The sequence below is a fragment of the Bufo bufo genome, chromosome 5, assembly GCF_905171765.1.
Source record: "Bufo bufo chromosome 5, aBufBuf1.1, whole genome shotgun sequence".
In the NCBI taxonomy this organism is placed as follows: domain Eukaryota; kingdom Metazoa; phylum Chordata; class Amphibia; order Anura; family Bufonidae; genus Bufo; species Bufo bufo.
The window spans coordinates 551804739-551830993 of record NC_053393.1 but is presented as its reverse complement, the minus strand read 5'-3'; the positions used below and the strand labels follow the sequence as shown (position 1 = coordinate 551830993).

Below are 26255 nucleotides of genomic sequence, written 5' to 3'. Positions count from 1 at the left end.
ATGGCCGCCGAGATCGCGCGACCCGCGGGAAATAAGCAGAGCCGGCGCCGGAGAGAGATGGTGAACGGAGCACCAAGGAGAAGAGAGGAAAGAGTGGAGGAACACCTCCGGACGCCGGAGCAGGCCGCAGGTAACTGACAGAATATGGGTGGGAATCGGAAGCCCAAAATCGCAAACGGAAAATAATATAGGGAAAAACAAATCGGGTAACAATAAGAAAAAGGGGGGGGAGAACCCCCAAGCAAGGGAAGGGGCCTAGAATGAATCCGTAAGATATGAAGGCCTAGAAACAATATACAAATATATATAAGGGGAATAAACTCAGTTAAGAGACACAGTCTGACATACAGCAGTCTGAGCAAGCAGAAGCTCAGAGCTTAACCCTTAAATCACAGCAATCATGCAACAAAAATACACTGAAATAGATGTTACTTATCTTGGTGGAAGCAGCAAAGAAAGAGGAAGATACAGAAGAGGACACTGCTTATTATAGGATCTGTCAGGGGAGGGGCCTTTATTGTTATGATTATGTAAATGTCTTCTTTGCTGCTATTGGTGGAAAAGTAAAGAAGGAGATAGCAATAGGAGCCTCCGTGTCTTGCTGTAAAACTCAGGATCAGTACTGGATAGTGGCGTACCGCCAATATAGGCAGACCACGCCGTTGCTATGGGGCCTGCGGCACTGGGGGGCCCGGTGCGCAGGAAAGGCCCCGCCCACTCTGTTTGGCCCCGCCCATTCCGTTTACTGTGGGGGGAAAAAGTTAATATGTGGCGCAGCGGTGCACTTGTGTTCATTCAGCATCCAGCGACCGTCTACCCCGCTCCCAGCCCAGTTTCTGTCTGACCTGCGGATCCATCCAGTCAAGGGCTTGCTGCACGTAACACTGGACAATCAGCGCAAGTCAGCAGAAAGAGGCATCTGCTGATTGGCCAGTGTATTGCTGGCACAGGCATGCTCCACCCAGACTCCGACCCGGAGGGTAACGTCGCCACTCACCAACAGCCGACAGGCACAGCACAGGCCAGTGGAGGACCGCTGCTGACGGGACAGACAGAGTGACACGGTCACCAAGGTCTATATCGCTGGTTGGTGTGGTTCAGTAGTTCATGTATAACTTCGAATTGAGCATGCAGCAAGAGAGGACTCATAGGGAGGGAGGGGGACACGCTTTTTCTCCTACACTGTCCTCTATGAGCCTCCCCCCCCCCCCCCGAGTCCTCTATGAGCCCCAACCCCTAATGCTCCCCCAAAATGCCCGGGAGGAGGGAGTAGGAGGAAAGCACACTGGCCCCTATGAGACTCCCCCACATCCCTCCCCCCCCAGGTCCACTATGAGCCTCCCTAACCGGGCCCAATGCCCCCCAAAATGCCAGAGGGGGGTAGGAAAAGAGTAGTAGGAAAGCACACTGGTCTCTATGAGTCTCCCCCTGAGTCCTCTATGAGCCCCCACAACCCCTAATGCCCCCCAAAATGCCCAGTAGGGGGAGGAAAGCACACTGTCCTGAGAATTTTGAGGGGCATTAGGGGTTTAGGGGGCTCATAGAGGACTCGGGGGGAGGCTCATAGAGGACAGGGTGCTTTCCTCCTACACCTACTCCTTCCTTCCCCCTTCCCTGGGCATTTTGGGGGGCATTAGGGGTTGGATAACCCCTCTAACTCCTTGCTGCTGATTCTGAGTGTGCACATAGCCACCAATCATATTCCATAGCCACCAATCATATTCCCCCAACCCCCCACCCCCAACCAACACATCAGTCACCTTTAGGGGGGGGATATGATTGGTGGCTATGTGCACACTCAGCATCAGCAGCAAGGAGTTAAAGGGGTTTGGGCAGTGGCGTACTGCAACCGTTTGGGGTAACAGAAGTTATGAAAAAATGGGGGTGTGGCATGGGAGGAGCCAGGACAGGAGGTGAGATGGGCCAGGGGTGGGTAGTGGGCGGAGTTAGGGGGCCCAATTCATATTCTTGCTATGGGGCCCGGTGATTTCTATGTACGCCCCTGGTACTGGATAAGTAATGTATGTACACAGTGACTGCACCAGCAGAATAGTGAGTGCAGCTCTGGGGTATAATACAGGGTGTAACTCAGGATCAGTACTGGATAAGTAAAGCAATGGCCGGACTGAGAGGGGGCGGAGCCCCCTTTAGGGGAGGCCCCCATGACGGGGGTTTGGTTTAGTGAGCTGGGGGGGGGGGAGTGGTCGGGCTAGGGGAGAGGGAGGGAGCTATGGCAGGGAGAAAGGTTAGGATAGGTTAGGTTGAGTGAGGGGGTGGAGTTAAGGGGTTAAATAGGCAGGGAAGAGGAAGGACGGGGCAATTTTGGGAAAGAGAAAAAGCTCCCACCCACCCTTCCCCTTTTTTCTGGTTTTGGAGTCGAAGGGATTGGGGTTGTGGTATTGGGAGATTTGTGGGGATTGGTTTTGTCACGGCGCCTTGTGGCGGTGGGGGGGGTCCTTGGAGTTGGGCACGGTGGAATCTGAGGACAACTGGGGGGGCCCCATGGTGGGGGCTGAACTCCCAGGTGGACCAAGTGGTTGTGGTGAATCGAGGGGGGGTCATTCGGTGGTGCCTTTGAGCTGGGCGTTACGGCTGGAGGCAAGAATGGCTCACTCCGGTTCGACAGCTCGATGTTTTTGGGGCTTCAAGGACCTTCCCCCATTGGGGTTTACAGTATTATGTTATGTTATGTTACATTTCCAGTTGGTGGTCCGAGTTGTTATTGGGATTGGGGCTCTGTGGCGGGGAGGTGTAATGGTGGTAAAGGGGTAAAAGAAGGATATGAAGGAAAATGGAAGAGGCGAACGCGGATAACCAATACCCTCGTCATGTATGTACACAGTGACTGCACCAGCAGAATAGTGAGTGCAGCTCTGGAGTATAATACAGTATGTAACTCAGGATCAGTACAGGATAAGTAATGTATGTACACAGTGACTGCACCAGCAGAATAGTGAGTGCAGCTCTGGGGTATAATACAGGATGTAACTCAGGATCAGTACAGGATAAGTAATGTATGTACACAGTGACTGCACCAGCAGAATAGTGAGTGCAGCTCTGGAGCATAATTGTCATGCCCCACTCTGACGATGTGCGGAGGTCGGCCAGGATAGCAGCACGAGTTTAGTATTTGTTTTGGTGTCGTGCTGGATCCGCCTCTCATAAGGTGCACTGGGTGGAGTCATTAGTTTAAATGGCCTCCAGCTTAGTGCTCTGAGCGGATTACACTGTTCATTTTGGTCTGGGAAGTTTGGAGGGAAGGTTGGCTGTCTGTTCCTGCTCTCAGAGATAAGTGGCATTTCTAGTTTGGTTGTTTGTGTCATCTAGCCCATCCAGGTTCTGTGCGAGCAGGCTGCTCCTTTCTCCCCACCACCATCTCAGTGAGTTCAGGGTTTTGTTAGTCCAGGCTGGTGGACACAGCAAACCTACCTTTAAGGTCTGCCTGTGGGCTGAGCAGTGCAGGGAAAGAGGTCAGGGATTTACTAGGAGGTGACCCTTCCCCTGTCTCTCGTCCAGAGCCTGGTTGGTGTATTATCGTTTAAAGTGCACGCCCGCCGTGACATTATAATCCGCCATACTGTGACTGCCATTGCTCAGCGCTTTTGTGATGGCGTCAATTGAGGCACTGGTTGACCGCATGCAGGGTTTATCCCTAGAGGTTGCGGATCTGCGTAGTACGGTCACACAGTGTCAGAGAGTGCTGGCATCAGGTACAGGTCAAATTGTTTGGGAGCCTAAAGTCGCTCTTCCTGAAAAATTTGCAGGGGGTACTGATGATTTTTTCAGTTTCAAAGAGTCATGTAATTTGTACTTTCGATTGTGCCGTTTTTCATCAGGTAATGAGGATCAGAGGGTGGGTATCATCATGTCTTTGCTTAAAGGGGACGCGCAATCCTGGGCTTTTTCTCTGCCGCCCGGTTCTCTGGCCCTCCGGTCGGTGGAGGAATTTTTTAAAGCCCTGGGATTGATTTACGATGACCCAGATCGAGTTTCGATGGCTGAATCAAAATTACGTAACTTACTACAGGGTAAACATACTGCTGAGGTTTACTGCACAGAGTTTAGGAGGTGGGCTACTGAGTCGGGGTGGAACGACCCCGCGTTACGTAGTCAGTTTTGTCAGGGGTTATCTGAAGGGTTGAAAGATGCCCTGGCTTTTCATGAATACCCAGATACTTTGGAGAACGCAATGTCTTTGGCTATACGTTTGGATAGACGTATCAGAGAGAGGTGTAAGGGTCCCTCCGTGCAGAGGATTCCTCCCGCGTGTGGTTTTATTTCACCAGCTGACCAGGGTGATATTGCTTGTTACTCTGGGGTAGGGGAGGAACTCATGCAGTTTGGTCAGATATCTTCCCATTCGGATAGCAGAGACTTTCGAAAAGTGCACAATCTATGTTTCTATTGCGGGAAGAGGGGTCATTTTGTTTTTTCTTGTCCTTATGTTAAACCACAGGGGGAAGAGAAAAAGAAAAAAAGAAAAAAAACCTCCCCTCACACTTGGTAGTATGAATGGAGTGGTGGAGCAGACTGGTATGCAAGTTCCCTGCAGTTCTCATTTTCTCCTTTCAGCTATGGTGGCGCTAGAGTCTAGAAATGTGTCTGTTGATGTTTTTCTTGATTGTGGTGCTGGGGTAAATTTAATTGACTTTCTGTTTCTTCAGGGCCTGGGACTAAGTACTTGCACGTTAGAGAACGAGATTCGTGTTTTTGCAATTGATTCTTCCCCTCTTTCTCAAAGGAGCCTTACTCACATTGTTCATGGTATTCATTTAAGGGTGGGTGAGTCACATGCTGAGATTATTTCTTGTTTTGTTATGAAGGATTTGCCAGCTCCAATAGTTTTGGGGTTGCCATGGTTGTCTAGACATAACCCAATTATAGACTGGCAAGCGAGACAAATCATTGGTTGGAGCAAGTTTTGTTCGGATAATTGTCTTGTCACATCTATTTCTGAAGTGTCCATTTCGGCCTTGCCTCAGTATCTCTCTGATTTTTCGGATGTTTTTTCGGAGGGTGGGGCTCAGGAATTGCCCCCTCATCGTGACTATGATTGCCCAGTGAATCTCATTCCGGGGGCTAAATTGCCTAAGTCTCGGCTTTACAACCTCTCTCAACCCGAAAGAAAGGTCATGCGAAAGTATGTCGCCGAGAGTTTGGCAAAGGGTCATATTAGACCATCTAAGTCTCCAGTGTCAGTAGGTTTGTTCTTCGTGAAGAAGAAAGATGGATCACTGAGACCGTGTTTGGATTTCCGGGAGCTGAACCGTATTACAGTCCGGGATCCATATCCCCTGCCTTTGATCTCTGATCTTTTTGATCAGATTGTTGGAGCCAAGGTGTTCTCCAAGTTGGATTTGAGAGGAGCATACAATCTGATCAGGATCAAGGAGGGGGATGAGTGGAAAACGGCCTTCAATACGCACGAGGGTCATTTTGAGAACCTGGTGATGCCTTGTGGGTTGACGAATGCGCCAGCGGTATTTCAGCGATTCGTTAATGATATTTTTCATCACTTGGTGGGGTGGTTCGTAGTAGTCTACCTAGATGACATTTTAATTTATTTTCCTGATCTGAAGACCCATCAGGATCATGTGAGACAGGTTTTGACGATCCTTCGGGAGAATAAGTTATATGCCAAATTGGAGAAATGTTTGTTTGCGGTGCAAGAGCTTCCATTTTTGGGATACATGCTTTCTGATTCCGGTTTTCGTATGGACCCTGAAAAGGTCCGGGCGGTTCTGGAGTGGGACCGACCGGAGAATCAGAAAGCTTTGATGCGATTCTTGGGGTTTACTAATTATTATAGAAAATTTATTTTGAATTATTCCACTCTAGTCAAACCTCTTACTGATATGACCAAGAAGGGCGCTGATGTCTCTGTCTGGTCGGATGAGGCATTGCAGGCCTTTTCGTCTATTAAGGAGCGTTTTGTGTCTGCTCCCATTCTGGTGCAGCCGGATGTATCTCAGCCATTCGTGGTGGAGGTTGATGCATCAGAGGTGGAGGTTGGGGTGGTCCTTTCACAGGGTCCTTCTCCTGGCAAGTGGGTTCCGTGTGCCTTCTTCTCCAGGAAGCTCTCGGTCGCCGAGAGGAATTATGATGTTGGAGATAGGGAGTTGTTGGCTATCAAGTTGGCCTTTGAGGAATGGCGTCACTGGTTAGAGGGGGCGTCTCACCCCGTTACTGTGTATACAGACCATAAGAATTTGGCTTACCTGCAATCTGCCAAGCGCTCTTAACCCTAGACAGGCCAGATGGTCATTGTTTTTTAACAGGTTCAATTTCGTGGTTACCTTTCTCCCAGGGGTCAAGAACGTCAAGGCAGATGCCTTGTCTCGCAGCTTCCCTGGGGGAGGTGATTCTGAAGATCCAGCGCCGATTTTGGCGGATGGGGTGGTGGTCTCCGCTCTGTACCCTGAATTGTAGATGGAGGTGTTGGGAGCTCAGGAGGAGGCTCCTGGTTCGTGTCCCCCAGGGAGGTTGTTTGTTCCTGAGGGCCTACGATACAAGGTGTTCAAGGAACATCACAATACTGTTCTCGCTGGACATCCTGGTGGTAAGTCCACCTGTGATCTGGTTTCCCGGAAGTTCTGGTGGCCAGGGTTACGTAAGAGTATTGAGAATTACGTGACAGCTTGTGAAACCTGCGCTCGGTCAAAGGTTGCTCATACTCGACCGCCTGGTTCACTTCTTCCATTGTCTATTCCATCTCGTCCTTGGACGCATTTGTCCATGGACTTTATTACGGACCTGCCGAGTTCCTCCGGGAGAACAGTGATTTTGGTGGTAGTCGACCATTTCAGTAAGATGGCTCACTTTATACCACTAACGAGTCTGCCTAATGCTAAGACTCTTGCGCAGATTTTTGTGGAAAATATTGTGAAATTGCACGGTATTCCTTCGGATGTGGTCTCTGATAGGGGCACGCAGTTTGTCTCCAGGTTTTGGAGGGCGTTCTGCTCTCGGCTTGGTATTCAACTTTCTTTCTCGTCGGCTTTTCATCCACAGTCGAATGGTCGCGTACCAATCAAAACCTGGAGACCTACTTGAGGTGCTTTGTGGCTGAGAATCAGGAGGACTGGTCCTCATTCTTGTCCTTAGCAGAATTTGCATTGAATAACCGTAGGCAGGAGTCCACGGGTAAGTCGCCATTTTTTGGCGCATACGGTTTCCATCCTCAGTTTGGTACCTTTTCTGGGTCTGGTTCCTCCGGGATGCCAGAGGAGGAGAGATTCTCTTCTGCCTTGTCCTCTATCTGGCGGAGGATTCAAGGGAATTTGGAGAGGATGGGTGAGAGGTATAAACGAATGGCTGACAGGAGACGTGTGACTGGTCAGGACCTGTGTGTAGGTGATCTGGTGTGGCTGTCCACTAAGAATATCAGGTTGAGAGTGCCATCTTGGAAACTGGGTCCAAGATTTGTTGGTCCGTATAAAATTTCTGCGGTGATCAATCCTGTAGCGTTTCGGCTGGATCTGCCGCAGACTTGGACATGTCTTCCACAAGTCTTTACTAAAAAAATATGTTAAACCGGTGGTACCATCGCCATTGCCTCCTCCTCCTGTTCTAGTCGAGGGAAACTTGGAGTTCGAGATCTCCAGGATTCTCGACTCAAGAGTTCTGCGGGGTTCCCTCCAGTACCTGGTGCACTGGAGGATATACGGTCCTGAGGAGAGGATGTGGGTTCCGGCGTCAAATGTCAACGCCAGCCGACTGGTGAGGGCCTTTCATAGGTCCCATCCGGATAAGGTTGGTCCAGGGTGTCCGGAGGTCACCCGTAGAAGGGGGGGTACTATCATGCCTCACTCTGACGATGTGCGGAGGTTGGCCAGGATAGCAGCACGAGTTTAGTATTTGTTTTGGTGTCGTGCTTGATCCGCCTCTCATCAGGTGCACTGGGTGGAGTCATTAGTTTAAATGGCCTCCAGCTAAGTGCTCTGAGCGGATTATACTGTTCATTTTGGTCTGGGAAGTTTGGAGGAAAGGTTGGCTGTCTGTTCCTGCTCTCAGAGATAAGTGGCATTTCTAGTTTGGTTGTTTGTGTCATCTAGCCCATCCAGGTTCTGTGCGAGCAGGCTGCTCCTTTCTCCCCACTTCACCATCTCAGGGAGTTCAGGGTTTTGTTAGTCCAGGCTGGTGGACACAGCACACCTACCTTTAAGGTCTGCCTGTGGGCTAAGCAGTGCAGGGAAAGAGGTCAGGGATTTACTAGGAGGTGACCCTTCCCCTGTCTCTCGTCCAGAGCCTGGATGGTGTGTTATCGTTTATACTGAATGCACGTCCGCCGTGACAATAATACAGGCTGTAACTCAGGATCAGTACTGGATAAGTAATGTATGTACACAGTGACTCTGCTCTGTAGGATTTTATTCACACAGCCACTTAGGAATTCCTCTGCCCAGAAGAGAAGAGCCCAATGGGGCACATTTAGTATGGTGTCTGTTTGTAGTCTAAAGAATGCTGAATTCCACCATTCACTGGTAACAGGAGTCGTCCCAGAAGATTGGAAATTAGCAAATGTTGTGCCCATTCACAAGAAAGGTAGTAGGGAGGACTCGAGCAACTATAGGCCAGTAAGTCTGACATCAATAGTGGGGAAATTAATGGAAACCATTCTTAAGGAGAGGATTGTGGAACATCTAAAATCCCCATGGATTGAAAGATGAAAAACAGCCTGGGTTTACATCATGTCAAACTAATCTTATTGATTTTTTTGATTGGGTGACTAAAATAATAGATGGCGGAGGTGCAGTAGACCTCGCTTATCTAGACTTCAGTAAGGCTTTTGATACTGTCCCACATAGAAGGCTTATCATTAAATTGCAGTCTTAGGGCTTGGACTCCCATATTGTTAAATGGATTAGGCAGTGGCTGAGGGACAGACAACAGAGGGTTGTAGTCAATGGAGTATATTCAGACAAAGGTCTTGTTACCAGTGGGGTACCTCAGGGATCTGTTCTGGGACCCATATTGTTTAATATCTTTATCAGCAAAATTGCAGAAGGCCTCGATGGTAAGGTGTGTCTTTTTGCTGATGACACAAAGATTTGTAACATGGTTGATGTTCCTGGAGGGATACACCGAATGGAAAAGGATTTAGGAAAACTAGAGGAACGGTCAAAAATCTGGCAACTAAAATTTTATGTTGATAAGTGCAAGATAATGCACCTGGGGCGTAAAAACCCAAGAGCAGAATATAAAATCAGTGATACAGTCCTAACCTCAGTATCTGAGGAAAGGGATTTAGGGGTCATTATTGCAGAAGACTTAAAGGTAGGCAGACAATGTCATAGAGCAGCAGGAAATGCTAGCAGAATGCTTGGGTGTATAGGGAGAGGCATTACCAGTAGACAGAGGGAGGCGCTCATGCCGCTCTACAGAGCACTAGTGAGACCTCATTTGGAGTATTGTGCTCAGTACTGGAGACCATATCTCCAGAAGGATATTGATACTTTGGAGAGAGTTCAGAGAAGAGCTACTAAACTGGTACATGGATTGCAGGATAAAACTTACCAGGAAATATTAAAGGACCTTAACATGTATAGCTTGGAAGAAAGACGAGACAGAGGGGAGATGAGAGAAACTGCTAAATACATAAAGGGAATCAACAAGGTAAAAGAGGAGAGAAGATTTAAAAGAAGAAAAACTGCTACAAGAGGACATAGTTTTAAATTAGAGGGGCAAAGGTTTAAAAGTAACATCAGGAAGTATTACTTTACTGAGAGAGTAGTGGATGCATGGAATAGCCTTCCTGCAGAAGTGGTAGCTGCAAACACAGTGAAGGAGTTTAAGCATGCATGGGATAGGCATAAGGCCATCCTTCATATAAGATAGGGCCAGGGGCTATCCATAGTATTCAGTATATTGGGCAGACTAGATGGGCCAAATGGTTCTTATCTGCCGACACATTCTCGGTTTCTATGTTTCAGCTTCTTTTGGAGTCTTTTGCGCTATGTTAGTCATGTTTTGATTTTTTAGAAGCTTTCTAGCTTTTGCAACTTTTTTCCGACCAATTATTGTAGGTTTTGGTGTTGAGCGAATCAAGCTTTAGAACCTAGATCCGAAGTCTATTCGGACAAAACGTCAGTTTAATGCGGTATGGAGATCTGTCTCTGTACAACATTAAAATGTTTGGCCTCCGATAAGGAGAAGGGAGTTATTCCCAAAGTCTCGCGAGACTTTGGTGAATAGCTTCAGTATTTAATTATTAAACTAAAAAACATTTTAAAACAAATATCCGAAGTCGGTATCGACTGGTGCCTCAGAACTCCTACTTCACCCTAGGGCTGGTGAACCTTTCCTCATCTTCTTTCAGTGGTGCAGAGACCTGACTTTTCTCATGAGCAAATAAATGTGACCAGTCTTAGTGAAACTGAAGTGTAACTGAAAACCAACTACTACAGGTCAGACTAATAAAAATACGCTGCGTCTTATTCATCAGCGGCAGTGCGACTATTAGAGGGAGTGGTGGGACACATGTCTTCTCTTCAGGTCTTTCAGGTTTCTTTCAGGATGTTTTCTCCTGGTTTCAATATCTGCTCTGCACCTTAAGATGATTATGAATCACAACATAATTATTTATAGGGAAACTTCATGTTTATCATCTGGTATTGTGGGCTTTCCCTCTAATTGTGGTTTACATCAGCAGCGTCATCATCGTGCTGTTTATAAGTCATTGTCACCTCCAGAGCCTTCATCTGCTGGAACTGAAGGAACAGGTGGTGGAGTCTCCAAGAAGAAAGAGAACAATGAGTAGAAAGTGCAGGAGATTCTCATCTCTGTCTCTGGTCCTGGTGCAGCTGATTTTGGTGTCTCCTGTCAGAGCCGCATCAATTCCTGTCAAATGTCAGGATCAGAAGAGCAAGGACGTCAGTCTGGAATACATGAAGCCTTGTGAGGAGCAGGAGCAAAACCACCAGCCCCTTCCTCGCCTTGAGGTAAGACACAGCGGAGGGATCATTCACCGTCCACCACTAGGTCTACACATAGTTGCAGATCTCCAGCATCCACAAAATCTCAACTATACACAACACAGTGTAACTAATCACACATAGACACTTCTTCTTCTTCTTCTTCTTGTCCATTACTGAGCAGGGAGAAAAAGAAAGTGAACCCTTCATTTTAATAACCAGTAGATGCAATTTGGCAGCAATCACATCTAGAGACGAGCGAATCGAAGTTGAGGAAGTGGAATTTGAATATCTTTTCCTAAAATGGCTGCTGCACATGTGTGGACATGGAGCAAGGAACTCTGGGAACGAGGGATCACCCACAATGCCATGCATGCAGCCAATAAGCAGCCAGCCAGCCCTGTGATGTCACAGCCCTATAAGTAGCCTCAGCCATCTTGGATTCTGCCATTTTCCGGCGTACTTAGTGCGGGGAGAGATGTCAGCAGGTGCTAGGGACAGTGCTAGGAAAGACTTCATTGTGCTGAAAAACGATTTACAAGTTCAGGGAAAGATTATTCAAGGTGTAGGGAAAGGATAGGGAGGAATCATCTACACTATAAAAGGAGAACAGGGTGCAATAGGAGAGTGTACAGCCTGGGTAATAGGAGCGATTCTATTACACCTTGCTGCACTAATTGGGGATGTAAATTGCTGTTATACTGCTGCTTTTAGGTTTGCACTGTATGATACCTCTGTAATTTCAGCAAACCTTGCTTGTGATTGGGGTGCAAGTTCTGTGTGATACAGCCATTTACAGGGTGTATTAATATTAGCCGTTCTGTGGTGCGACTACATTGTGAAACAGCCATTTTTGATGTGTATTTATTTACTTTTGATTTAATTCTTTTAATTTACAGTATGTTAGACAGACAGGTGACAGGCCCTTCAAAGGGAACGGGCAATGAGCAAAATGTTTCTGTCACAGGCATCAGAAGAAGGGGGGGTGGCAGCAGGAGTCGCAGCGAGAGACCTGAGCTCCCAGTGTCATCTAGCGGTCGTGTCTTGACCAGCAACCCAGCGGTGCTTGAATGGTTGACTCGGTCTTCGACTTCATCGCAAGTGACATCAGACACCCCCAGCCAAGAGTTGATGGATTCCTCTGACACAAATCTTATTTGGCATGGCCCGGGAGCAGGCCCTGTGCCCTCACCTGTCCTGATCCTGCCTCTGTCATTTTCTGTTCCCTCAGCGCAAGAAGTATTATCTGCCGTAGGCTCGGCTCCACTTTTCAGCGAGGACGAGCTGCTAGAGGAGAGTCAGCAGCTACTGCCCAGCCAAGATGTGGAGGAGACATCCACCGCTTACTCCAGTAGGCGGGCAAGTAGTGATGATGAGAGTCGCGTGGGAGATGGGGTTGTGAGCGGTCAGGCTCCTGGCCCTGAGACCGTTGAGGAGGACATCAGTGACGTGCAGACAGTAGCGGATGATGATGTAGCTGATCGCACTTGGGAGCTGGGTGAAGAAGGGGCTTCATCATCAGGAGAAGAGGGTGGCAGCTTGACCGTGAGGCAGTAGCTGAGCCAGCAGGGTGGCAGCAGTGGGAGTGCCCGGGGTAGACCACCCACTCCGCAGGAGCCTACCAGCCCAGAAAGTAGCAGTGCAGGGGTTCACAGAGGCAGCGGTAGCAGTCAGTCAGCGAGGAGTGTTGGAGGGGAAATGCCATACTCGGCAGTCTGGCTGTTTTTCCAACAAGCCGCAAGAGGAGGCGAACATGGCCATATGTAGAATCTGTGGGCAGAAGGTGAAGCGTGGCCAGGTTGCCAATGTTGGCACCATGGCGCTGTGTCAACATATGCAGCGTCACCATACAGTGGCCTGGGACAACTGTGGCTCCGATGTGGTGGTCCAGCCTGCCGCAGCAACAGCTGCATCACCCAGTGGCACGCACCCGATTTCAGGCAGTCAAGGCTCCACAACCTCAGCCGAAAGGAGCTGTCTGTCCTTCCCATCATCTGCAGGTCCTGATGTTTATGCTCCTCGCACTCCTATTCCTCATCAGTCATTCCATCAGCAATTGATCACCGAAGCGATTGCCAAGAGATAGCAGTATGCGCACACTCATCCAACGGCGCAGAAGCTGAACGTGCTCCTGGCCAAGTTGCTGGTGCTGCAGTCCCTCCCTTTCCAAGTGGTGGACTCTGCACCTTTTTAGAGAACTGATGGCTTGTGCCGAGCCGAGGTGGAGAGTCCCAAGCTGTAATTTCTTTGTGAAAAAGGCAGTACCAGCCCTGCACACGTATGTAGGAGAGAAGGTGGGCCAGTCCTTGAGCCTGTCGGTGTCTGCTAAAGTGCACGGCAGCGCCGACGTGTGGAGCTGTAACTACGGTCAGGGCCAATATATGTCTTTTAAAGCCCACTGGGTGAATGTGGTTCCTGCCCAGCCACACCAGCAACTTGGCCAGGTGACGCCACTGCTGCCTCCACATTCTCAAGCTATGGGTCCTGCGCCAATGTCCGCCTCTGCCTCCTCAGCCTCCACTGCAGGAACAATTCACAGTGCCCTTCCAGCATACCACATGTGCAGGGCACGGCGCTGCCACGCTGTTCTGCACCTCGTTTGCCTGGGCGAGCGGAGTCACACAGGGGAGGCACTGCTCCAATATGTGGGTGGTTTTTCTGCACAGGTGACAGGAGAGTGCAGTGTCCCACTATGTGTTATATGTGGGCACTTTAAACTTTTGCTGCTGTCATATTTAATGTATTATGGTATTATGCAGTTATCCTAATATCAGGCTGGCAGTGTCATTACATCTATTCGCCACTAGATGGTGATGGCATCACTTATATTTAACTTGGGGTGTGCTAATAAAGTTAGTTCAAGTTGGAGGAGGAGAGAGTTAGTTCAAGTGGAGAGGAGAAGGAGCAAGTGTATGGAAGAGCAGAACAGGCCTTGTCCACAATGTAGCTGCCTTTTCACCCTCTGGGCCCTGATCAAGCCTGGAGAGGATCAAAACAGTATTTACAGCAGCACAGCACAGACAAGTAAGTCTATGTCTGAGTATAGAGAAAGACTAGTGAAGATAAGAGCTGAGTGTAGCCAATGGACTTCACAAGCACCAGTGACCAAGAGAGACTTAACAGTACCTGGACACAGCCAGATGATTAAAGGCGCCTAATTATCCTTTTTCACTACATGCCTTCCGGGGCATAGTGAACCTGAATACTTCAGGAGAGCATCCTGCATAAAATAATGTAGCAGAGAGTTTGCCTACCACGAGGGAGAACACCCTTATTGGATTGCTCAATATAAAGTAAATAAAATATTATATTCAGTACCTGAGTTCTAGAAGTGGACCCAGTGTAATTCTATATCAGAAACAATCTATTTCTTGCATGTAAAGTAACAGTATTAGGAAAACTCCTCAACTGACAACTGCCCAGCTTGATAGAAGGATTACTGCCTATTTGATATTTGGACTATTACATTCGTTTGTACTAATGAACTGTACTGACTTCCTGAAGACAAGTGATTTAGTAAAAGTTCTGTTGTTTACTACAATTGACTCCTCATCCTTTCCACCAACTTCATTTGCCTAAGCATACCCATTATCATCAAGGGCACCTCAACTTCCATCTGGCTGGTGTTCCCTGCAATAGAGAGTGCCCCTGAGGATTTAGTGCTGTCTTCCCCCTCACTGCACGCCGACCCAGGGAGGCTCTGCTAACCGTGACTAAGAACTACTACTACCCCCATCGGCTCACCGTAGCTCACGTGTTACCCTGCAGTCCGGTCCGCTGCAAGAGGAGGAGTAGGAGCAACTGGATTAGCCACAGGGCGATGAGGAAGACGAGGCAGATGACCGAGACACACCGTGGCAGCATGCAGTGGAAATGGAGGCAAATTCACAAATGGCCTGATGTATACTTAATCAGCCAGGATTTCCACACACCAGTGCCTGATGCATCATCAGACTAGATCATCCATGGTGTCACACCCAAACTTTGTAAAAAGAGACCTGTTTCTTCTGGCTACCTGCTTCCGCTACTATTCTGATTCTGCCACCCGCCTGATTCCACACACCTGATCCTATATGATCCTACTACTCCCAACATCTTGTACTGGTACTGGCAAGGCTTTCGCCCCCCCACGTCCCCCCTATTTAACTGGGCCCCTCTGTGGTCTTCTTATGCTGCTGCTATCTCACCACTCTGTTGACTTCTCATGCTGCTACCACCTCGCCTCTTGGTCACTGGGCCACTCTGTGTTCTCCTCATGCTGCTGCCACCTCAACACTCTGTCACTGGGCCACTCTGTGGTCTCCTCATGCTGCTGCCAATTCACTACTCTGTGGTCTTCTCATGCTGCTGCCATCTCAACACTCTGTCACTGGGCCAATCTGTGGTCCCCTCAGGCTGCTGCCATCTTAATACTCTGTCACTGGGCCACTCTGTCGTCTCTTCATGCTGCTGCCACCCCAACACTCTGTGGTCTGCTCATGCTGCTGCCACCTCAGCACTCTGTCACAGGGGCACTTTGTGGTCTCCTCATGATGCTGCCACCCCAACACTCTGTGGTCTCCTCATGCTGCTGCCACCTCAACTCTCTGTCACTGGGGCACTCTGTGGTCTCCTTATGCTGCTGCCACCTCACCACTCTGTCACTGGGCCACTCTGTGGACTTCTCATGCTGTTCCCACCCTCCACACTCTATGACAGAGCCGCCATTTTCTCTTTTTGGCCTTGTTGACATCACCATTTATTTTACCCTTCTTCTGATCTGTCAGAAGGATGGAAAAATTAGACGCAAAACAGATCCTGTCTGTGGAGCAGCCGTAAGGCCTGTATCACATGGTCCCTATTTTTCATCAGGATTGACTCATGATTTGGTAGCCAAAAGCAGGAGTAGGTACAAAACACAGAAGACATGCAAATATTCCATTCACGTGTCATCTCTGTTTTGGATCCACTCCAGTTTTTTTTAGCTTTAGCAATACTGATGGATTACTGACCAAATGCTGGCCGAGAGAAGGCGGATGCTCCACAGACAGGATCTGTTTTTGGGGGGTTAATGTTCTGACGGATCAGAGGAAGAGCAAAATAATCAGTGATGTCACCACACACTTACTGCTGACACCATCTCCACTCTGTTGGGGTCTCTACTTGTATAAGCGTTTAAAAGAACAGGTTCTGTATACATCTATGTGGAATCAGCTGACGACGGTGTAAAAGAAGTGCGCTCTTTCACTCTATAGTAGAATCTTGGGCCACTGCACGGTTCTTTATACCTGACGCTAACATTGACCTGTAAGGGTGAGTTCACACTTGAGTTATTTGGTCAGTTTTGGCCTTGTAACTGACCAAATAAGTGAAGTGTGAAGTGATTCTAAGAGTGACGCCTGTCATCTGCATGTCATACTGACTCACAGTTCTGTTTCAGTACTGTGCAGCCAGGAAATAGCTGTTTTTTTAATGCGATTCGGATCGCTTCAAATCTTTTGGAAAGTTTGACGAACTGACCGAATCGACCAAATGCTTCCTGTAGATTTGGGAGGAATTGCAGACCATTCCTTCCTTCAAGTGTGTTTCAGTTCATCAGTATTTCTGGTTTGTCTTGTGTGCACAGCCCTCTTTAGGTCATAGCATCTCTATAAGGTCAAGGTGAAGACTCTTCAGGTCACAGCATCTCTATAAGGTCAAGGTGAAGACTCTTCAGGCACAGCATCTCTATAGGGTTCAGGTCTGGACACTTCAGGTCACAGGATCTCTATAAGGTCAAGGTGAAGACTCTTCAGGTCACAGAATCTCTATAGGGTCAAGGTCAGGACTTTTCAGGTCACAAAATCTCTATAGGGTCAAAGTCAGGACTCTTCAGGTCACAGAATCTCTATGAGGGTCAAAGTCAGGACTCTTTAGGTCACAGCATCTCTATAAGGTAAAGGTCAGGACTCTTCAAATCATAGCATCTCTATAGGGTCAAGGTCAGGACCCTTCAGGTAACAGAATCCCTATAGGGTCAAGGTCAGGACTCTTCAGGTCACAGCATCTCTATAGGGTTAAGGTGAGGACTCTTTAGATCATAGCATCTCTATAGGGTCAAGGCCAGGACTCTTCAGGTCAGGCCATAACATTTCCATTAGGTTAAAGTCAGGAGTCTTCAGGCCTTGTCCCAGCATCTCCATAGGGTTAAGATTAGGCTATAGCATTTCCATTGAGTTAAGGTCAGGGATTTATGTTCTGCCAGCATTCCATATCCACCAGTGTCTCTTCTCCACCGGCAGGTGGGCCACAGGAGTACTCACCACTTCTGCAGCCCTGCCATGGTTGAGGTCTATGCCCACCAGCAACTTTCTCCTCTTGGCCATGGAAGCCTCCTCTTCTCGTGCTTCCTGTGATCTGTTCCCTAGGATGCATGCTATCATTGGCTCTTAAAGGGTCAGCACGTGACCTATACTGTCCCCAGAAAATGGCTGCTATTCCTGGGTGATATAAAGCACCTTCACCTATAGGAAGGTGCCTGAGCAAAAAGGTTCCTAGCATGCCTGGTGAGCACAGTCGGCTCCTGGCAGCTTTACAAGTACAGCACCGTACATAGTACAACGGCTGTGCTTGGTATTGCAGTTCAGCCCTATTTACTTCTATAGGACTGAGCTGCAACTAGGTCATGTGACTGATATATGGTGACATCACATGGCCTAGGAAGAGGCTGTGGCTCTCACTGAGCCCCCAGCCTCTTCTAACAGCTGATTGGTGGGGGTCCCAAGTGTCCTGAGTATAGGTCATCAATATATATTACCGGATAACCCTTTTAACTGGATTGTTATAACTTCGGACCTCAGCTTGTCCACTGACTACGATCCCACTAGTCCACTTGGTGCCACACACCGGTGCCTCTTAACCCACCTGGCTCAGCTGTCACTGAACGGGGACCACTCCAGGAAATAATGGCCTGGTGGTTCCCCTGCGGCAAAGGCCTGATCCCTTTATAAGGGTTAAAGGGTGAAAACCAGGGTATCGTGCACCCACCTGTCTGCTCTCCCGCGGTAAGCCCTGGCTGCAAAGGCATTGCTCTGTTGCTATGGCTGACAGTGGGGCTGCTCAACCTATCAGGGAGCTAGGATATTGGACCAATCAGGCTCTGTGCCGTGTTACCTCCTGATGAAGGCTATTTAACCCTTTGCCTCTGCAGACAGTTTTGGCCTCAAAGACCAAGCCCAATTTTTCAAATCCGATATGTGTCACTTTATGTGGTAATAAATCTGGAATGCTTTTACTTATTTAAACCATTCTGAGACTGTTTTCTCGTGACACATCGTCCTCCATGTTAGTGGAAAATTTAAGTTGATATGTTTTGCTTTTATTTATAACAGAAATTCAAAATTTACAGACATTTTTTTTTTAAATTTGCAATTTTCAACATATCTCTGCTTTCAAGACGGAGAGTGATACTGTATACAATAGTTATAACTAAAAATTTCTCATTCGTCCACTTTATGTTGGCATCATTTTGTAAATATCTATTTTTTTTTAGGACGTTAGAAAGCTTAGAATTTTCCAATTTTTTTAAAAATTTTGATGAAAATGTTCAAAAACAACTTTTTAACCCCTTAGGGACGCATGACGTACCGATACGGCATGTTTGCCGAGTCCTTAAGGACCCATGACGTACCAATACGTCATGGGTTTAAACCGCGATTGCGGCGCGGCGGGGGTTAATCGGGACAGGATGCCCGCTGAAATCATTCAGCGGGCATCCTGTCACAACGCCAAGGGGGGTCATGTGACCCCCCATATCAGCGATCGCCGCAAACCGCAGGTCAATTCAGACCTGCGGTTTGCGGCTTTACCTGCGGTTGCGGCGGCGATCAGGCGGTGCCATCAGGTCCCCATGCGGCTGTGGAGGGGACCCGATGGCATGGAAGACAGCGCGATGTCTAAGCAATGCATCGCGCTGCCTTCCGGTGAAGAGCCTGTGAGATCCAGCCCCCTGGATCTCACAGGCCCCGGAAGCTGTATGAGTGAGGCTACTTTCACACTAGCGTTCGGAGCGGGTCCGTCTGATGTTTCATCAGACGGATCCGCTCCTATAATTCAGACGTTTGCATCCGTTCAGAACGGATCCGTCTGCATTATAACTTAGAAAAATTTCTAAGTGTGAAAGTAGCCTGAGCGGATCCGTCCAGACTTTACATTGAAAGTCAATGGGGGCGAATCCGTTTGAAGATTGAGCCATATTGTGTCATCTTCAAACGGATCCGTCCCCATTGACTTACATTGTAAGTCTGGACGGATCCGCTTGCCTCCGCACGGCCAGGCGGACACCCGAACGCTGCAAGCAGCGTTCAGGTGTCCGCTCGCTGAGCAGAGCGGAGGCTGAACGCCGCCAGACTGATGCATTCTGAGCGGATCCGCCTCCACTGAGAATGCATTAGGGCCGGACGGCTGCGTTCGGGGCCGCTCGTGAGACCCTTCAAACGGAGCTCACGAGCGGACACCCGAACGCAGGTGTGAAAGTAGCCTAATACACACAGTATTACTCATACAGCCAAAGCATTCCAATACAGAAGTATTGGAATGCATTGTAAAGGAATATACCCCCCAAAGTTCAAGTCCCAAAGTGGGACAAAAAATAAAGTGAAAAAAAGTTGAAAAAATAAAGTTTTCCCCCCCAAAAAATTAAAGTTTCAAGTAAAAATAAACAAAAACGTCATTTACCCCAAATAAAGTAAAAAAAAATTGGTAAAAATTGGGGGGAAAAAAAGTATACATATTAGGTATCACCGTGTCCGTATCGACCAGCTCTATAAACAAATCACATGACCTAACCCCTCAGATGAACACCGTAAAAAATAAAAAATAAAAACTGTGCTAAATAAACAATTTTTTTGTCACCTTACATCACAAAAAGTACAACAGCAAGCGATCAAAAAAGCGTTTACCCACCAAAATAGTACAAATCTAACCGTCACCTCATCCCGCAAAAAACTAGCCCCTACCTGAGACAATCGCCCAAAAAATAAAAAAAACTATGGCTCAGAATATGGAGACACTAAAACATCATTTTTTTTTTTTTTAAAAAGCTGTTATTGTGTAAAACTTACATAAATAAAAAAAAAAGTATACATATTTGGTATCTCCGCGTTCGTCTCGACCGGCTCTATAAAAAAAATCACATGACCCAACCTCTCAGATGAACACCGTAAAAAATAAAAAATAAAAACTGTGCTAAATAAACAATTTTTTGTCACCTTACATCACAAAAAGTTTAATAGCAAGCAATCAAAAAGTCATATGTACCCCAAAATAGTGCCAATCAAACCGTCATCTCGTCCCGCAAAAAATTAGACCCTACCTAAGATAATCGCCCAAAAACTGAAAAAATTATGGCTCTCAGAATATAGAGACACTAAAACATGATTTTTTTTGCTTCAAAAATGAAATCATTGTGTAAAACTTAAATAAATTTAAAAAAAGTGTACATATTAGGTATCGCCGCGTCCGTATCGACCGGCTCTATAAAAATATCACATGACCTAACCCCTCAGATGGACACCGTAAAAAAAATTAAAATAAAAACTGTGCTAAATAAACCATTTTCTGTCACCTTACATCACAAAAAGTAATAGCAAGTGATCAAAAAGTCACACACACCCCAAAATAGTTCCAATAAAACCGTCATATCATCCCACAAAAATCATACCCTACCCAAGGTAGTTGCCCAAAAACTGAAAAAATTATGGCTCTCAGACTATGGAAACACTAAAACATGATTTTTTTTTGCTTCAAAAATGAAATCATTGTGTAAAACTTACATAAATAACAATAATGTATACATATTAGGTATCGCCGCATCTGTGACAACCTGGTCTATAAAAATATCACATGATCTAACCTGTCAGATGAATGTTGTAAATAACAAAAAATAAAAACCGTGCTATTTCTTGTTATCTTGCCTCACAAAAAGTGTAATATAGAGCAACCAAAAATCATATGTACCTTAAACTAGTACCAACAATACTGCCACCCTATCCTGTAGTTTCTAAAATGGGGCCACTTTTTTGGAGTTTCTACTATAGGGGTGCATCAGGGGGGCTTCAAATGGGACATGGTGTCCAAAAAAAACAGTCCAGCAAAATCTGCCTTCCAAAAACCGTATGGCATTCCTTTCCTTCTGCGCCCTGCTGTGTGCCCGTACAGCATTACGACCACATATGGGGTGTTTCTGTAAACTACAGAATCAGGGCCATAAATATTGAGTTTTGTTTGGCTGTTAACCCTTGCTTTGTTACAGGGAAAAATTGATTAAAATGGAAAATTTGCCCAAAAATTTAAATTCTGAAATTTCATCTCCATTTGCCAATAACTCTTGTGGAACACCTAAACGACGTTTGTAAAATCTGTTTTGAATACCTTGAGGGGTGTAGTTTCTTAGATGGGGTCACTTTTATGGAGTTTCTACTCTAGGGTTGCATCAGGGGGGCTTCAAATGGGACATGGTGTCAAAAAAACCAGTCCAGTAAAAAACCTGCCTTACAAAAATCGTATGGCATTCCTTTCCTTCTGCGCTCTGCCGTGTGCCCGTACAGCGGTTTACAACCACATATGGGGTGTTTCTGTAAACTACAGAATCAGGGCCATAAATAATGAGTTTTGTTTGGCTGTTAACCCTTGCTTTGTAACCGGGAAAAAATTATTAAAATGGAAAATCTGCCAAAAAAGTGACATTTTTAAATTGTATCTCTATTTTCCATTAATTCTTGTGGAACACCTAAAGGGTTAACGACGTTTGTAAAATCAGTTTTTAATACCTTGAGGGGTGTAGTTTCTTAGATGGGGTCACTTTTATGGAGTTTCTACTCTAGGGGTGCATCAGGGGGCTTCAAATGGGACATGGTGTCAAAAAAAACAGTCCAGCAAAACCTGCCTTCCAAAAACCGTATGGCATTCCTTTCATTCTGCGCCCTGCCGTGTGCCCGTACAGCGGTTTATGACCCCATATGGGGTGTTTCTGTAAACTACAGAATCAGGGCCATAAATATTGAGTTTGGTTTGGCTGTTAACCCTTGCTTTGTAAGTGGAAAAAAATTATTAAAATGGAAAATCTACCAAAAAAGTGAAATTTTGAAATTGTATCTCTATTTTCCATTAATTCTTGTGGAACACCTAAAGGGTTAACAAAGTTTGTAAAATCAGTTTTGAATACCTTGAGGGGTGTAGTTTATAGAATGGGGTCATTTTTGGGTGGTTTCTATTATGTAAGCCTCGCAAAGTGAATTTGTGAAAAATTTCAAGATTTGCTTTTAAACTTCTAAGCCTTGTAACATCCCCAAAAAATAAAATATCATTCCCAAAATTATCCAAACATGAAGTAGACATATGGGGAATGTCAAGTAATAACTATTTTTGGAGGTATTTCTATGTATTATAGAGGTAGAGAAATTGAAACTTGGAAATTTGCAATTTTTAAAAAAAAATTGGTAAATTTGGTATTTTTTTATAAATAAAAATGTTTTTTTTTTACTTCATTTTACCAGTGTCATGAAGTAAAATATGTGACGAAAAAACTATCTCAGAATGGCATGGATAAGTTATCAGCACTTTCAAAAAATGGCCAAGTCCTTAAGGTGAAATAGGGCTGAGTCCTTAATAGGTTAAAGAAAAAATTTAGTTATGAAGTCACTTTAAGGGGGCTGATGTAGTAGAAACCACCCAATGATCTCAGTTATTCAAAACAGATTTTTATAACTTTGTTAACCCTTTAGTTGTTCCATAGGAATTAAAGGAAAATGGAGGTGAAATTTACAATTTTTTGGGCAGATTTTCCATTTTAATAAATTTTTCCTGTAGCAAAGCAAGGGTTAACATCAAAACAAACCTCAATATTAATTACCCTGATTGTGCAGTTTACAGTCATAAACTGCTGTATGGGGACATGGCAGGGCTCAGAAGGGAAGGAGCCGTACCTAGATATTCTGACATGGAATTTGCTCTAATCTTTTTAAGGGCCACAACTTTTTTATTTTTTGTTGACTGAGCTATGTGAGGGCCTGATTTTTGTAAGACAAGATTTTTTTTATTGGTACCACTTTCGGATACGTTTGACTTTTTTATCGCTTGTTATATCAGTTTTTGGGAGGTGAGGTGTGAAAAAATTGCAATTCTGTCAGTGTTTTTTTATTTATTTTTATGCTGTAAATATGATATGATAACTTTGTTCTGTGGGTCGATACTGTTATGGCAATACCAAACTTATATAGTTTTTTTTATGTTTTACTACTTTTGCAGCATAAAATCACTTTTTGTATTAAAAATAAATTATATTTTGAATTGCCATATACATAACTTCCATTCTTATTTTTTCACCAATGTAAATGTGTGGGGGCTTGTTTTTTGTGGGATGGCCTGTAGTTTTTATTGGTATCATTTTGGGATACATATAACTTTTTGATCACTTTTTTTTCAACCGTTTTGGCAGCTGAGGTGACAAAAGCAGCCATTTCCATATTTTTTTTTTATTTTTTTTTACGGCGGTATTAGTAACATGATCTTTTTATAGATCAGGTCATTACAGATGTGACCATACCAATTAGTATGTGTAATTTATTTTACTTTTTAATTTTTTAATCAATTACATATAAATGAGCAAATATGGGAAAAAGCTATTTATTTTATTTTTATTTATTTATTTTACTTTTTTTAACACTTTTTTTATCAAGTTCCACTTCTGATTGCTATACAGTGCACTGCAATAATCATCTATTACAATGAACTGTATTGTCAGTATCACACTGACATTTAAGCCTGATCAGACCCTCAGGGTCTGCTAGGCTTAGATACATGGCAAGCCTGGATGCCTTTGTAAGGCACCCAGTTGCCATGGTAACCATTGTGCTGCTGCCGTCGCAGTGCCGTGGCCACATTGGGGAGAGAGGGAGCTCCGGGCTTCACTGTTCCCTACTCTTCCATGATACAGGGGTTCTTTGAGATAACTCCCTTAAGAGTAGCCATAAGCCAAAACCATTCAGTAAAAAAGCGGGTCTATATCTGCTGCTTTACAATTGGACATTTACAAAACTATTCTTTTTCCACTATTCCACCAGAAACAAACCATGATGACTTCTCCAACAGGCCCAACTCATGATGGCACCTCCACCAGCCCAAAACCCTGATAACCTCTTCACCAGCCGTGAATCCTGATGCTCCCACAACAGTTTCCAAACCACAATTCTCCCTCCACCAGTGCCAACCCTTGATGCCACCAGCCCCAAACCACAATGCCTCCTCTACCAGCCCCAAACTCGGTGTCACCATCCCCAAACCACAATGTCCCCTCCACCAGCCCCAAACCACAATGTCCCACCCACCAGCCCTATACCACAATGACACCTCCATCAGTCCAAAACCCTGATGCCACCTCCTCCAGCCCAAAACTCTAATGTTCCCTCCACCAGTCACAAACCAAGATACCAGCCCACTATGAAGCCTTACAGGGTGTGACGGGGGATGCATGGAAGACAGATATGAGATAGTAAATACTCTAATTGACCTCTTTGTTTTTCTGCAGGGCTCCATGCCCAAGCCGGGTCCGGGCGCTTCTCTCTTCAAATCTAAACATCCAGACATCGGTGATCTGAGGACAACTGCAGCTGTCCAAGACAGGGAGCAAGATACAACCTCTGACCTGACCAGGAGAGCAGAGGGGAGCCCTGGGAGACCCCTGGGTCTGCATCGCATTCGGCGTTTTGTTGCCAAAACCTGTCTCCTTTGTATAAACTGTTTACTTATGAACATCAAGATAAAACCACTAATATGTAAACTACTGCCGCACTCCTAAACTTCCAGAAATAAATAACATTTCTGCAGAAATATGAGACACGATTGATGTGTGCGCGGCGGATCTCCGCACAGAACAAATGCTTGTGATTGTAATTCATTGTTCATTTTGGAGTTTTAATGGTAAACTCATATGCAGTGAGCCCCCCATTGGTGAATCCAATCATTCAGAATTCTATCATGCATTGCTGTGTCTTTGCAGAATATTTAAAATTCGTTATCTGAAAAATGAAGCTTAGTAAGTGAGATAAATATCTGTACCTGCGGGGTACCCCCCGATGATGCTGCCACCCTGTCTGTTTTTTTAAAATAGCGCTCCTGCGCCCCGTTATGGCCTCCCGCACATTTCACACTCAGTATGCTAATACTGAGCATCGGAGCGATGGAGATGAGACGCAGTCATTCTCTGTGGGCGCCCACAGAGAAAGACTGCGCAGGTACAGATATTTATCTCACTTACTACAAACGCATGAAAGGTCCTCTTTAACACTATATGGAGTTCAGGATCAGAAATAACATCATGTTAATAATTGACTTCAGGTGTTTCATTTAGTCCATTACCACAGGTGTATAACATCCAGCCTCTAACCATGCAGTCTACCATTACCACAGTGTATAACATCCAGCCTCTAGCCGTGCAGTCTACCATTACCACAGTGTATAACATCCAGCCTCTAGCCATGCAGTCTGCCATTACCACAGTGTATAACATCCAGCCTCTATCCATGCAGTCTGCCATTACTTTGAAACATTATTACCACAGAGTATAACATCCAGCCTCTATTTATGCAGTCTGCCATTACTACAGGTGTATAACATCAAGCCTTTAGCCATGCAGTCTACCATTACCACAGGTGTATAACATCCAGCCTCTATCCATGGAGTCTACCATTATCACAGATGTATAACACTCATCCTCTAGCCATGCTGTCTGCCATTACCACAATGTATAACATCAAGCCTTTAGCCATGCAGTCCACCATTACCACAATGTATAACATCCAGCCCCCAGCCATGCTGTCTACCATTACCACAGTGTATAACATCCAGCCTCTAGCCATGCAGTCTTCCATTACCACAGTGTATTACATCCTGTGGGAGGAGCTGTGTTTCTTCCTCTGTGCTGCACTATGTGAGAGGATCGAGAGCCTGACATCGTGTGCTGGGGGATACGCTGCCCTTTCCCCAGGGGGTGGCGTGTTCTCCAGGTATGGATCCTCGAGCCCCTGACTGCCGCCATTTATCTACACGTGTCGGCAGCCATAGTGGAACCCCGCGTGCGGCAGGAAGACCCCCTGAAACTGGAGACTTACCTCCTGATTCTCCAGCATCAAGAAACAGCGGCAATGTGACATCGGCGGCCAGTGGAAAGCCTCAGAGAACCCTGCAGCGTGCGGCTGCAAAGCCGCAGGGAGCAGGTGACAGCCCCGCTCAGACTGCGGGCAGGAGAGGAGCAGCAACCAGGAGCAGCAGAGATCCACTGCAGGAATCCCTGTGTGACTCCAGCAATGCACCGGGCGGGGTCAGGAG

General features: G+C 46.1%; 1 protein-coding gene across 1 annotated transcript; it reads left to right on the top strand.

Annotated features, from left to right (window-relative positions):
- LOC121002641 lies at window positions 1-24726 on the top strand. The gene is made up of 3 exons (XM_040434079.1): window positions 1-130; window positions 10588-10940; window positions 24457-24726. The coding sequence occupies exons 1-3, from the start codon at window positions 1-3 to the stop codon at window positions 24724-24726; spliced, it is 753 nt and encodes a 250-aa protein (XP_040290013.1).
- The last annotated feature ends 1529 nt before the right edge of the window (window positions 24727-26255 follow it).